Genomic DNA, 15,721 nt, shown 5'->3' on the forward strand with positions numbered 1-15,721 from the left:
AATATAAAAATATATTTTAAAATTATAAAAAAATGTATATAATTAATATATATATATATATATTTAAATAAAAAAATTATATACTTTTAAAAAATTAGTTAATTTTATGAAAATATATAAATATCCTACATTGCGTGCTTTGCTGGAGATGACTCAACGAGCAAAAGTAGTCAATAAGTCATCTCCAGCAAAACATGCAAGACAGAATATTTATATAATTTTATAAAATTAATTAATTTTTTTAAAATATATAATTTATTATATATATATATATATATTCTCAAATTTGTATTTAATATTGTATAATTATAAAATAATATTTAAAAAGATAGTGCTATTTATTTTTATTTATGACACAACAAATATTTTTAAATTAAAATAAATACTTAATTAAATTTGCTACTAACATATTTGCCATATGTACTTACATTTATGGGATATTGTTATGAAAATTATTCATCTTGATTTTTCATTAGAAAGAGACAATTGAATACAAAAATCAAAAGATTAAAATCAAGAAGCACCGACTACCAAAAAAATTAATAGAGCAATAGTAATAAGGTAAATATAGTTAGGTTAAAAAAAAAAAGATAAATATAATTATTTGTAAAAGTATACGAATATAAGCTTTCATTATTGGTTTTGCATATATTATCTTTTATTTTTATTATTTTTATTTGTCTTTTTTATTTATTTACAGATTATTATAATGAAACTTTATATTTTTAAAAAATATTTATTTATTTATTTTTATAATTGATGATATATTTTATTTATATATGTTAACTAATTTAATTCTAATAGAAACGAATTATAAAATGTGATAAAAAATACAATTTTATTGAAAATTTAAATTAAACATGTAAATATTAAAAGTAAAGCGTTAAGGTGAGAGTATTATAGTTATATGCTATGAAATTTTAATAATCAAATTATATGAAAAATATTAGAAATGATTTTAATAAAAAAATGAAATATTAAAATTTAAATTAGGTATAAAAAAGTTAATTTCTATTAAATTTGTGCATAACATAAATATTTACCGGATAATTAAAAATGAGGCCAAATTTTAAATAGTCACTATTACATAAAAAAATTATTATTTAATCTATGCATTTTAACGAAACTAGTCATTTAGTCTTCTAATTTTAAAAAATATATTATTTAATTTATCTATTTTTTAGTTTGTAAATTGTTTATACCCCACCCAGGATTATTTTAAAGTAAAATTTTTTTCCCAACTTAACTATTTAGTCCTTTTAATTTAACTACGCAGGCCACCACTTTGCTCTTGATCTGAGTTCAACACGAAGCCAAGCAACCATTGTTCTTGTTGGATGAGTTGAGCAAATTTGGGAATTGGAAATTGCTCATTAGCTTCAAGATTTTGATGTTTCAACCACATGAACAGAGGTTAGAGCCAACTAATTAGGCGAAAAATACCATTTAAATTTGCATTTTTTTCGAATTGCTAACTGATATTCACCATTGAATGGCTTCTTAAAAGTCTAAAGATTTTTTTAGACTCTTGATTGAAGAATTTTATTCTCTTTTATACTTTCCATAATCTGTTGCCAAAGCACGTGTGTGATTTCTAGTTTACTTTAAATTTCTTGATTTCTTCCTGCAATGATTTTCTGCAAATCATAGCATAAGCACTCTGTGTTACCTAGTTCCTACACCACATAATACTAAAACAAGTCAATTTACCTAAGAATTAATACAACCAAAGGAAGATAGACTTCTGGGAAGTGAAGCCAAACCATGAATATTTCTAGTTTTCGAGTACTAAAGGTGAAAGATTGGTATAATCCAAAATCACCGACTTGAGCAGTCATGTCATTGTCAAAAAATATTGCTTGGTTTCAAGTTACATTGAAAGAATATTGCTTTCCTCAAACAATACAAATTTAATTGTGATGTTGCCTCCACACGGAGAGACCTCCAAAATCTCATGCAGAAAGAAAGGGAAAGCTTTAAAGAGTATGCCCAGAGATGGAGAGAGAAGGCGGCTGAAGTCTATCCTCCAGTTACGGACAATGAACTTTGCTCTTTGTTCATTGAGACCTTAAAGGCCTCATACTTCAATTTGATGATTGGAAACATGTCCAATAGTTTTTTTGACATCATCCAGACTGGTGAGAGAATAGAGGCTAACCTCAGGTTAGGAAGGCTACAGGAAATGACAGGAGAAAGCTCTACAAAGAAAGCCACCAGTTTCGAAAAAAGGAAAGAAGGAGACGTACACTCCATCACCAGACAAACTCATCCACCACACCCTCAAAATAACTTTCGTCCATATCCTCTCACTCAAAGCCCAATGTAGCGAATGTTCCACCCCATTTTTCGAATTACCCTCACCCTCGCCCACAATATCTGTCACAGGCTTCTTACCACCTTAGACCCCCTGCTCAACCTGCTCAATTCAAACCACCTGCCCCTCAAACTAGCCTAAGACCACCGAGAAATCCTGATTTGCCTCTCCCCCTCCCACTCAGTGAGATTTACCGTTACCTGTTAGGCATCAATCAAATAGTGCCTATCCCATTAGACCCCATACAACCACCATATCGCAGGAGGTATGATGCCAATGCTAGATGTGAATATCATGGTGGGGCTGTGGGATATGCAACCGATAACTGTGGGGCACTACGAGGAAGGGCACAATCCTTGATTAGGAATGAATGGTTGAAAATTGAAGGGAATAGCTCTGCTCCTAATGTCACTTCAAACCCGTTGCCTAATCATGACGCAAAAAGAGGGAATGGTGTGAACATGGTAGAATCCTTGAATGAAAAGTCAATTATGGAGGTAAATCAGCTGATCCTGTACTTTAATGAGATCTGTGAGATGGCAATACGGGAAGGGTACGTGACCCCTCAGGGATCCAACTTGAAAGGTGATCGGCGTGGTCCAGGATGTCCCTACCATGGAGGAATGGCCGATCATGAGCTACAAAACTGTAATGAATTCAGGCAGGAAGTTCTGAGAATGTTGTCACTCAAAATCTTGAGGTGTCAACTGAAATCAAAAGAGGAGTATGGGGTGATACAGCCAGATGCAGTAAAGACTCCTCAACTTCCACTCCAAGAATAATTTTTTCTGCACCTGCCACTCCAACACCACCAGTACCAACAATAACGATCATCTAAACCCCATCTCAGCTCCCAGTCACTAATACACATGCGGTACCTTGGAATTATAATCTTCAAGTCTTTACTCAGAATGCATCTAGCAGTACTTCAACTCCTACCCTCATCCATACCTATACACAACCTATCACAACTCCTAAACCATGTTTTACTCCGCATGCTCATTTTTAGATGACCTTTATGGGACCTTCTCACCTCTCCAACAACACTACTCCCCCACTAGTACCAAAACCCGTCACAACTAGTAATTCACTTCCACACGATCAGGAGGTAGAATTTATCACTAGGAGTGGGAGGTGTTATGGAATGATGAAGCAGAAAAGAAGAAAGGGAAAGTAAAGGTGGGAGAGTTATCAGAAAATGTGAGGGAGGAGGCCGTGATTGAGAAAGGAGAGTCTAGTGAAAAGAAAAAAGAAGAGGAATTATTATTGCAAATCATGAAATAGAGTGAATATGATGTCATTGAGTAGTTAAGAAAGATACCTGCTCGAATATCCTTGCTGTCATTAATACTGAGTTTAGAAGTGCATCACCATGCCTTACAGAGGGTTCTGGACCAGGCCTTTGTAACCCTTGACATCACACCGGGGCAATTTGAGAAGATGGACAAATTCAGGCATCCAATTTCGTCACTTTCTCAGAAGACAAAATAGACCCGGCAGGCTTGAAGCACACCAAAGCTCTTCATGTGACAGTTAAATGTAAATGATGCATAGTTATTAAGGTTCTGATTGATAATGGGTCTGTCCTCAATGTATTGCCTAATGTAACTTTGGCAAGACTCCCTGTCGATCCGTCAGCCATACGCCAGAGTACCATGATAGTGAGAGCCTTTGATGGTACAAAGAGAGATGTACTAGGAGACATTGACTTGTCGCTTCAGATTGGGGCATGTACTTTCAACATCACATTCCAAGTGATGGATATTGAGCCAGCATACACCATGTTGTTGGGGAGACCCTAGATTCATTTGGCAAACGCGGTGCCCTCTACTCTGCATCAGAGGATCAAGTACATCATGGGCGAAAAAATCATCACGGTGAGAGGGGAGAAAGCTATGCTAGTTACCAAACTCCAATTAGTTCCTTATGTAGAAACAACTGAAAGGTCCTTGGAAAGTTCCTTCCAAGCACTGGAATTGCAAGGAACTGCCCTGAATGATGGAGGAGCTGCGACCATGGTTGCCAAGGTAATGTTAAGGAATGGCTATGAAGAGGGTAAAGGATTAGGCGCTGCATTACAAGGGATCGTCGAACCTATACCGGCTATACAAAAAATTGGTTGCTTCGGCTTAGGATATGAAGAGGATGCTCTAACTGATGGAAGATTCTGGATGAGAAACATGCTTAGAGATCAAAGGTTTGATAAAATACTCGGGGAGACGAAAAGTGTCCTAAAAATCATAGATGTTTTTACCAAACCAATCACAGAGAATCCACAAGAAAATGAAGAATCTCCTTCAGAGCCATCTATCAATGTCATACAGCTAGATTCCATGTCCGATGTGCTGATTTTACCAATCGTCGAAGGGCAAGAACTTGATAACTGGGAGGCCGAAGATATCCTTATGCTTAATCTCGAGTAAAGTATATTTTGTTACCAACAAGTGTAATGTTGTGAATGGACCCTTTTTCATATGATAAAAGCATTAATGAATTAATAGCGCATTTTCCAAATTTTGTGTCTGATTTTTCTTTTGTCATTAAAATCCATTCTTTAATGTACTTCACTTTCATTTCTTCAGGACCATTGACCAATCCAGACATAATAATTCAATTGACTCTGAAAATACTTATGTTAACTTTGAAAGTCCCATAACCACCACTGATTCAAGTGATTCCGAAGAAGAGTTTGTGAAAGAATAGGGTGAAGGAGATGAACCCACCCTAGTGCCTTATGGAAATGAAATGTGCACCTTAAATTTGGAGACTGAGGAAAATAAAAGGGAACTTAAGGTCATGAATAGCAAAGAGTTAGAGGACATGGCTCATGTGCTAAAGGAATTCATTGATGTATTCTTATGGAGCTATGATGATATGCTAGGGTTGGACCCTCAGATAATGATGTATAAGATCCTTTTAACTCCCGAGACAACCCCAGAGAAACAAAAACTGAGAAGGATGAACCCCAACACGCTGCTCAAAGTGAGAGATGAAGTTAAAAAGCAATACGATGCCGAATTCTTGGAAGTGGTGAAATACCCTGAATGGGTAGCTAATGTCGTCCCTATAATAAAGAAGGATGGAAGAGTAAGGGCATGCGTTGACTATAGGGACCTCAATAAAGCAATCTTGAAAGATGAATTTTCTCTCCCACATATAGATGTGCTGGTAGATAATGCGGCGGGATTGGGGAGATGCTCGTGTATTGATGAGGCCTCGGGGTATAACCAAATTTTGATAGATGAGGAAGAAAAAGGAAAGACTGCTTTTATCACCCAGTGGGGAGTATTTTGCTATCGAGTGATGCTCTTTGGATTAAAGAATGCCGGAGCTACCTATCAACGTGCCATGGTTACATTATTCCATGACATGATGCACAAGGAAGTGGAAGTTTATTTGGATGACATGATCATTAAATCCAGAGGGACAGAAAGTCATGTACAGGTGTTAAGAAAGGTGTTCGAAAGGCTCAGGAAGCATCGACTAAAGCTGAACCAGGTTAAATGCGTATTTGGGGCAAGATCAGGTAAGCTATTAGGATTTATAGTGAGTGAGAAGGGAATAGAAGTGGATCTCGACAAGGTCCGAGCCATTTAAGAAATGCCTACTCCAAAGATAGAAAGAGAGGTGCGAAGTTTCCTGGGAAAATTGAATTACATCTCAAGATTCATCTCTAATCTCACCACTAAGGCCGAACCCATTTTCAAGTTACTCAAGAAGAACAACATTGACAAATGGGATCAAACTTGTCAAGACACTTTTGAAAAGATTAAGTAGTACCTGTCAAATCCGCCGATATTGGTTCCTCCGGTGACGGAAAGGCCATTGATTTTGTACATGGCAGTTCAGCAAAGTTCGATGGGTTATGTGCTGGGACAACATGATGACACGGGGAGAAAGGAAAGAACCATTTACTATTTAAGCAAGAAATTCAACGAATGCGAGTCGAGGTACTCATTCCTAGAGAAAACTTGTTGCGCGTTAGCATGGACAACAAATCGACTCAAGCACTACATGTTGAACCATAAAACGTGGCTCATATCCAGAATGGATCCAATCAAGTATGTATTCGAAAGCCCGTTTGTACCTGGGAGGATAGCAAAATGGCAGGTCATTCTTTCTCAATATGACATTGTCTACATGACCAGAAAGGCAGTAAAAGGAAGCGTGAAAGCTGATCTCCTAACAGAAAACCCAATCAAAGATTATGAAGCCCTGGATTTCAAATTCCCAGATGAGTATGTTAATGCAGTAAGCAGTGATGATAAGGAACCAAATGACGTATGGAAAATGTATTTTGAAGAAGCAGTCAATTTGTCTGGTAATGGGATTGGGGCAGTTCTGGTATCCCCTGACAAAAAGCATTTCCCTATAGCCGTCAAGCTGAGGTTCGATTGCACCAATAATGTAGCAGAATATGAAGCCTGTGTGAGTGGCTTACAAGCCACCATCGAAATGAAGGTTAAGAAATTAGAGGTGTATGGGGATTCAGCTCTAATCATTTATCAAGTCAAAGGAGAATGGCAGACTAAGGATCCAAAATTGATCCCATATCAGAAATATCTTCTCAAGCTAACTGAGGAGTTTGAAGAAATATCTTTCACTCACCTCAATCGTGACAAGAACCAATTCGCCGATGCCTTAGCCACTCTAACTGTAATGACTCAGATAGAAGAGGGACAGATAACGCAGGTGTTATGAATTAAAGCTAGGAGTGAGCCGGTGTACTGCTTTATGATCGAAAAGGAAACAGATGGTAAACCCTGGTATCATGACATCCAGATCTACATCAAAACTACGGAATACCCTCCTGAAGCAAGCAAAAATGAAAGAAGAATGATCAGGAGGTTGGCACTAGGATACTTCCCCAGTGGCGAAATCTTGTACAAGAAAAGTTCCAATGGTGAATTGTTAAGATGTGTGGATGCAAAAGAAGCAAGGAGGATTCTTTTTGAAACCCATGAAGGGAATTGCGCTACTCATGCCAATGGACATATGATGGCCAAGCAAATTTTGAAACAGAGTTATTTCTGGACCTCTTTGGAAAAAGGCTGCATTGAGTACTTCCGGAAGTATCACAAATGCCAAATTTATGCTGATCCGATAAATGTCTCACCTCATCAGCTTTGTAATCTTGTCTCACCATGGCCTTTTGCAATGTGGGGCATCAATGTAATCGGTCCAATTAATCCAAAAGCATCCAATGGACACAGGTTCGTTTTGGTGGCCATTGATTACTTTACCAAATGGGTCGAAGCAACGTCATATGTTCATATCACGCAAAACATGTTTCTGAAGTTTCTCAAGTATAATATTATCTGTCGATGCGGTTTTCTTAGTGAGATTATCACTGACAATGCTAAAAATTAAAATGGTCCAAAGTTCGGCATTTGTGTGACCAGTACTGTAACACCTCTAATTTTTAAATTTATTATTTTATGTGTAAATATTAATATTTTGTTTTATTTAAATTTTGAAAAATTATTTGAAATTTTTTGGATTTTAGAAACCAGGTTTGATTTTTCGAAAATATAAAATTTTGATAATTTTTAAAAATTTATTTAAAGACCACGTGGCAAAACTAAAAATATATTTAGACCCTACATATTTTTTTGAGTTTTATGGAATTTTTTGAGAATTTTTGGGCCTCGTTTTCAGTCCCAAGGTAGAGTAAAAATTCAAATTTGGGTATCCTGAATCGGACCGACAGAATTGAATCGGACCAGATCGGACCGGCCCATTTTCCTTTTCTTCTTCTCTTCTGCGCGCTCTCGACACCCTCCCCCTCTCTCTCGTTTTCTCTCTCCTCTCTCCTCCTCTCGCCACCCCACTGCAACCCCAGCCTTCCCAGCTCATCGGCGCACCACCTCAGCCCTTCCCCCTCGTCGGCCACTGCCTGAAATATCGGAAAAATGCGCCCAAAGGCGCTTACACGCGCAACATGCCACTTTGGCTTCCCGGCCGATTCGGCCACTGATTGGACTGGGTCTTATGCCAAAACCCATCTACACCTTGAGAGCTTTCCATAGACACCAAGAATACAAAAATCTATCGAGCAGTTTGTCCAATTTTTATCCAGGAAGTTTTAACCCATTTCGACTTTTGGGCTCAATTTCTCGCAAACCGTAAACCCCACCAAAAATTCGAGAGTACCAAAGTGCTCCACTCGATGAGAGCTTCGCAGCAATATCAATTTCAAATTTTTTCGATATCGTTTTTCGATGAGTCTCGCGAAACTTCACAGTGTTTTTCTGAGTATTAAATGATCTTAGAAAATTCTGTAAAAATTATGTACTAACCCCCATGTTGTGGGCTTAGCATAGGTACCTTCAATTTGCGAAAATTCAACAGTTTCTCGGGTCTATAATTTCGGGCCGGGCAAATAGGCCATCGAAAAAGTCTCAGAATTTGAGTCGAGATTTTAGCTACCCCACTATTTTTAGACTTTCCGAACATGTCCCCATGGTCAGAATTATAGACCATTTTGTCATCGTATTCATAGATGACATTTTGGTATACTCTCGGACCGAGGAAGAACATGTGTGGCATTTGAGGATGGTGTTGCAGGCTTTGAGGGAGCACCAGCTATATGCAAAATTTTCAAAGTGTGAATTTTGGCTAGAAAGCATCTCATTCTTGGGACACGTGGTTTCTAGTGAAGGTATTCAAGTGGATCCCAAGAAGATTGAGGAGGTAACTGATTGGCTTAAGCCTACAACAGTCACTGAGATGCGAAGTTTTCTGGGTCTAACTAGCTACTATAGGCACTTTGTACAGGATTTCTCTAGGATAGCCGCTCCCCTAACTAAGTTAACTCAGAAGAATGTTCCGTTTGTGTGGATAGATGATTATGAGGAGAGCTTCCAAAAGCTTAAGAAATGTCTCACTACATCACCCGTGTTGACATTTCTGATGAGTGGCGAAGGATACACCGTGTACTGTGATGCCTCCAGAATTGGTTTGGGGTGTGTTTTGATGTAGCACGGGAAAGTAGTGGCTTATGCTTCAAGGCAGCTAAAGAGGCACAAGCAGAACTACCCAACCTATGATTTGGAAATGGCAGCTGTAGTCTTTGATCTAAAGATCTAGAGACATTACCTGTATGGTGAATTGTGTGAGATATACACCGATCATAAGAGTTTGAAGCACATCTTCTAATAGAGGGATTTAAAGCTAAGACAGAGGAGGTGGATGGAGCTTCTGAAGGACTATGATTGTACCATCCAGTATCATCTTGGGAAGGCCAATGTAGTAGTAGATGCTCTGAGTAGGAAATTTTCTGGCAGCTTAGCGCACATATCAATAGAGAGGAAACCGTTGATTCAGGAAGTACATGAGTTTATGGATCAAGGTCTGATCTTGGATATTTTAGATGAGGGGGTATTATTGGCCCATTTTTCAGTAAGTCCAGACCTGCTAGACAGAATCAGAATTTCCCAGCACAGGGACCCACAATTGATGAAGATTATAGAAAGAGTATAACAGGATAAAGGTTGTGAATTTAGATTTGCCAATGATGGTGCTCTTATGCAAGGTTCAAGGATATGTGTGCCCTGTGACACCCTTACCCGTCTACAGTATAGCCGAGCAAGAAGTACCACATTCGGTGCCGGAGCACCCTATCTTGTTTTATCATATCTATTGTAAACTTTTTATGTCATTTAAAACATGTATTCTATGTGTAGAAATTTTTTTTTTTTTTTTTTTATATCTTATTTCTGTGGAGACCCGGACAGAGCCTCCCTTATTTTATTAGCATCTGGCGGATTCCACTAATCACCTGTTAACATGTTCATATTCATTTTACACATTTCCATATCATATTCTCATGTATCATATCATTTACAATTATTTATGAGATCTCAAAATGAAGTATTATCTATTGCATTCATATAGAAATTCATAGATAATAAATTACAAGTTTTCATTTCAATCTCAAAGTTTAATTACAAGTCCAAAATGAAATACATCATAAACTAGTAATTACATCATGACTAAACATAATGAACCAAAATACTAGTCTATACATGGGCCCTACCAAAATACAACAGACCGGTGAGGTGACTCTGGACAATGGCAGATCTGATCAAAGCTCTGTCAGTGTACTACTGGTGCTGCTGCTGCGGCTGATCTCCAGTACCTACGCGATGGAAAACCAACGCGCTAAGCATAACGCTTAGTGGTGCATAATTTATAATAACAATAATTTAATAATTTGAAATAATATATGCAACTCATAATTTCTGGGTATTTTACATTTTTATTGCTCTTTGGAAATAATTAACATTATTGGGATCTTTTATGATTACTTATTGTATTTTAAGTCTTAATTATTTATTTATTTTTTTTTTTTTCAGTGCCCAAGAAAACCTATAACAAATTATAAAAGCTGGATGTATGGGTGTATACTGGTTAGACAGCCATATGTCTATCCAAAGATATCGTCTGCTGTGCACGAGGTTAGCCGTCGCACGAGGCTCCGCCGTCAGGCTTGTAAAGCCAGAAATAAAGTAGGCATATAGCCTGTAGAACAATCATACCAGACATATATTGTCAGTTCATGATTTTCTCGGTAGGCAGTACTGCTATCTGTAGTCCCTAATTGGTATACCAATTTATCCAACTAAATAAATAAGTCTAGGTATACTATGGACAATTAAACATTTTTAATTAATTTAGCACTATTTACTGTTACTATTTTCTAGTACTGTTCATTAGTACTATTAATTTCATATTAATAGGAAATTAGTCCCAATTTACATATTCATATCATTTTTAATATTTAATTATCCTTATGAGGATTTTAATTTTCATAGATAGCATTTTTCCCATGAACCTTTCTTTAGGTTCATGTTGATGTGTTATATTTATCTAGGAATTTGACTAGGTTAGGATGTCTATTTAGTCACACTTCCTTCATAACAATTGCTCCTCTATGTTTAAACTTGAATTTCAGTTTTTGAATCACTGAATTTGGGGTTATAGAACTCAAGTTATGGTCAAAATACCAAAGGAATAGTATTTTGGGACATTTTCTGGGTTGGCAGTTTCAGTGACCCAACTTGTGCTAACAATTTGAATTGGTTAAAGGCAAAACTGGGTTAAGTGGTCTTCATGAAAAGTGTAGCCCTATGTCTAAACTTTCCATGGTTAAAATTTTAGGTCATTTGGACCAGTATAGAGAGAGTTATGACCAAATGAACACGTACTGTTCATTTGGTCATTTTCTGGGTTGGCAGTTTCAGTGACCCAACTTGTGCTAACAATTTGAATTGGTTAAAGGAAAAACTGGGTTAAGTGGTCTTCATGAAAAGTGTAGCCCTATGTCTAAACTTTCCATGGTTAAAATTTTAGGTCATTTGGACCAGTATAGAGAGAGTTATGACCAAATGAACACGTACTGTTCATTTGGTCATTTTCTGGGTTGCAGGGAAATCCGAATTTGGGCAGTATTTAGGTCAAGTTTTGGACAGAATTTGGGCATGGTTTCTTCATGGAAAATGGGCTATTTTGGGTCTAGTTTCACCTCCAATTGGCCTCATACCAATTGGGGTCACACAATTTTATTTATGGCCTAAAATGTACACTGCCCTCAACAAACACAACCTGCAGAAAATTGACACTTCCAAAACTCAATCTCCTCCAACTTCCTTACTTCAATTTGCATGCAATACACTTCTATAAGCAACAATCTCATCCCAATAGATCAATTTCAACATTTTACACAAAGTCCTCAACATTTACACAAACCCTAGTTTTCAAAGTTTCAAATTTACACAAACACTACACAATCAAACACCCAAACATTTCAACTAATTACACATTCTCATAGAACCATTTTTCATCACTTAAAAGCAATAAATTTCAAGTTCCATGGCTGCCAAAAATTCAAGGGTTCTTTCCTCTAGATTTTCTTTTTGTTTTAATGGTATTTATGCTTAGCTAAACATGCTTTTCATGTTTAATAAAGAGAAGAAGAGGGATTAGAGCACTAACCTTTTTGGGTGTCTTGCCAAACTTCAATTTCTCTTCTTCAAATGGGTATCTAAAGCTTCCTTAGGGTGTAGGGAGTATTTTTTGTAAAGGGAGTTATAAGTTTTGGTGTGTGGAAGCTTGGAAAATCAAGCTTGAAAGCTTGACAAAAATGGTGGAGAGGGAGCACAAGGGTGGACGGCAAGAGAGAGGGAGAGTGGGGAAGAAGATGGAGAGAAAAGTAGGTGGGTTTTGTCTCTTGTGCTTTATATATTTATATTTTTATTGTACTTAATTTTGTTTTAAATTTTCATAAGCTTATTTTTTTCTTTTCTTTAAATGCCATAAGTCTTTTTATTTTCCTTTCTTTTCTTTTCTTTCCTTTTCTTTTCTTGCCCTTTCCATTTTCCAAATTCAAATTCATAAAATTAATTTATGTTAATTATTCTATTTCCAAATTTTAATTTGACATTTAAGTCAAAATTCACCTCTAGGGGTAAAATGACCAAAATGCCTTTCATGGTACTCATCGGGTTATTTTTATTATTTTATACCAATTTATAAATTCTCTAAACTTTAATTTATTTTTCTCAAAATTTTTCCTATATTTTTTTTTATTTATTTCATTAATTTATGCCTCTTTACTATAATTTAAGTGTAGTTCCAGACATTTTGACTGTCCGAACAGATATGAGTCGGCGAAACAGTAAATTGTACGGACTACCTATGGTGAGGGCGTTACATGCCCGATGTGGACAACCTCAGAAATGAGATTATGCAAGAGGCACACTATACACCCTACAGTGTCCACCCAGGCTCCACCAAAATGTACCATGATGTGAAGGATAGCTACTGGTGGAATGGCATGAAGAGAGACATAGCAGATTTTGTGTCCAAGTGCCTGACTTGTCAGAAGGTGAAGTTTGAACACCAGAGGTCGTTAGGGAAGCTGTAAGAGCTCCCTATCCCAGAATGAAAATGGAAAATGATCACCATGGAATTTGTAACTGGGTTTCATAGTACCACGTGGGGATATGTTTCGATATGGGTAATTATAGATCATCTGACTAAATCAGCTCATTTCTTGCCTGTGAAAACCACCTATTTTGTTGCACAGTACGCCCGGCTCTATGTTCCAGAAATAGCCAGATTGCATGGAATTCCTGCTTCCATAATATCTGACACAGGGCCTTAGTTCACTTTTAGGTTTTGGAGAAAGCTGCAAGAGGCACTCGGCACATAGTTAAATTTCAGTACCGCCTTCCACCCTCAGATAGATGGGCAGTCCAAAAGGACAATCTAGACACTGGAAGATATGCTTAGTATGTGTGTCTTGGATTTTGGAGGTCAATGGGATGATCAGCTACCCTTAGTAAAGTTTGCATATAACAATAGTTATCATTCCAGCATCGGAATGACACCCTATGAGGCGCTGTATGGCAAAAAGTGTAGATCTCCGTTATGTTGGACAGAAATGGGAGAAGCGAAGGTGCATGATATAGACCTAGTGCAGTACACTTCAGAGATAGTTCCTTTAATCAGGGAACGATTGAAAACAGTTTTCAGTAGACAGAAGAGTTATGCAGATCCTAGATGGAAGGATGTAGAATTTGAAGTAGGCGATTATATATTCCTGAAGGTTTCTCCGATGAAGAGAGTCATGAGATTTGGAAAGAAGGGCAAGTTAGCACCATGGTATATTGGACCTTTTGAGGTTATGGATAGAGTTGGAGCAGTTGCCTATCGGTTGGAGTTACCGCCCAACCTTTCTCATGTTCATCCTGTATTTCACATCTCCATGCTCAGGAAATACATACCTAATCCTTCTCATGTGTTACAACCGGATGTAGTAGAGCTGAAGGAAGATTTGACGTAGGAGCAACCAGTAGCCATAGTGGACTACCAAGTGAGGCAACTAAGATCAAAACAGATCCCTATGGTTAAGGTTTTGTGGAGGAGCCAGTCGGTGGAGGAATGCACTTGGGAGTCAGAGCGGGACATACGTAGCAAGTACCCTTATTTGTTCAATATGTAGTTCTATTCTTCTATTCTGCCTTGTGTAAAAAATTTGAGGACGAATTTTCTGTAAGGGGGGAAAAATGTAACACCTCTAATTTTTAAATTTATTATTTTATGGGTAAATATTAATATTTTGTTTTATTTAAATTTTGGGAAATTATTTAAAATTTTTTAGATTTTAGAAATCGGGTTTGATTTTTTGAAAATAAAAAATTTTGATGATTTTTAAAAATTTATTTAAAGACCATGTGGCAAAACTAAAAATATATTTATACCCTACGGATTTTTCTGAGTTTTATGGAATTTTTTGAAAATTTTTGGGCCTCGTTTTCAATCCCAAGGCAGAGTAAAAATTCAAATTTGGGTATTCTGAATTGGACTGGCCGAATCGAACCGGACCGGATCGGACAGGTCGAATCAGACCGGCCCATTTTCCTTCTCTTCTTCTATTTCGCGCGCTCCCGACACCCTCCCCCTCTCTCTCATTTTCTCTCTCCTCTCTCCTCATCTCGCCTCCCCACCGCCGCCCCAGCCTCCCCAGCTCGTTGGCGCACCACCTCAGCCCTTCCCCCTCACCGGCCGCTGCCTGGAACGTCGAAAAAATGCGCCCAAAGGTGCTTACGTACGCAGCGTGCCACTTCGGCTTCTTGACCGATCTGGCCACTGATAGGACAAGGTCTTGTGCCAAAACCCATCTATACCTCGAGAGCTTTCCATAGACACTAAGAACACAAAAATCCATTGAGCGGTTTGTCCAATTTTTATCTGGAAAATTTTAGCCCATTTCGATTTTTGGGCTAAATTTCTAGCAAACCGTAAACCCCACCAAAAATCCGAGAGCACCGAAGTGCTCCACTCGACGAGAGCTTCACGGCAATATCAATTTCAAAATTTTTCGACATCGTTTTTCGGTAGGTCCCGCGAAAATTCACAGTATTTTTCGAACATTAAATGAACTTAGAAAATTCCATAAAAATTATATACTAACCCCCGTGTTGTGGGCTTTGCGTAGGTACCTTCAATTTGCGAAAATTCAACAGTTGCTTGGGTCTACAATTTCGGGCTGGATAGACAGGCCACCGAAAAAAGTCTAGGAATTTAGGTCGAGATTTTAGCTACCCCACCATTTTCAGACGTTTCGGACGCGTCCCCAAGGTCGGAATTGACATAGGTAAACCCGAACCTCACTTTTTCTTAATTATCGAATGCTTGATTACGATTAAAAATCGATAAAATATTCGTGGTAGCTTAGAAAAATATAATTTCCTTTTTTGTTAGCTTAGTAATATTGCTAAAGACCGCAAGAAAAGTTTTAGAATTTTTAGAGCTCATTTGGGTAGTTTTTGCAAAAAGGGTTAATTATAGGGACTAAACTGTAATTTTTCACATTGTAATTGTTGACTGTTTGGATGGGCC

At 37.5% G+C, this 15,721-nt stretch overlaps 1 protein-coding gene and 1 long non-coding RNA gene across 2 annotated transcripts; one reads left to right on the forward strand and one right to left on the reverse strand.

Moving 5' to 3' along the window:
- The first annotated feature begins 6,454 nt into the window (after positions 1–6,454).
- On the forward strand, positions 6,455–7,684 carry LOC131173079 (uncharacterized). Its single transcript, XM_058134730.1, has 2 exons — positions 6,455–7,006; positions 7,097–7,684. The coding sequence occupies exons 1-2, from the start codon at positions 6,455–6,457 to the stop codon at positions 7,682–7,684; spliced, it is 1,140 nt and encodes a 379-aa protein (XP_057990713.1).
- Positions 7,685–10,219: 2,535 nt separating this feature from the next.
- Positions 10,220–12,961, reverse strand: LOC131172588 (uncharacterized). The gene is made up of 2 exons (XR_009143112.1): positions 12,311–12,961; positions 10,220–10,454 (listed from the first exon to the last, which is right to left on the reverse strand). It is a non-coding gene; the product is annotated as an uncharacterized LOC131172588 (long non-coding RNA).
- Between the last annotated feature and the right edge of the window lie 2,760 nt (positions 12,962–15,721).

This window comes from Hevea brasiliensis, chromosome 14 (assembly GCF_030052815.1).
Source record: "Hevea brasiliensis isolate MT/VB/25A 57/8 chromosome 14, ASM3005281v1, whole genome shotgun sequence".
In the NCBI taxonomy this organism is placed as follows: domain Eukaryota; kingdom Viridiplantae; phylum Streptophyta; class Magnoliopsida; order Malpighiales; family Euphorbiaceae; genus Hevea; species Hevea brasiliensis.

Excerpts from the sequence above, each read along its gene's own strand:
- LOC131173079 (XM_058134730.1), top strand. The coding sequence starts at position 6,455 with ATGACCAGAAAGGCAGTAAAAGGAAGCGTGAAAGCTGATCTCCTAACA. Across the intron at positions 7,007-7,096 it reads AAGAGGGACAGATAACGCAG|ATCTACATCAAAACTACGGA; the intron begins GTGTTATGAATT and ends CATGACATCCAG.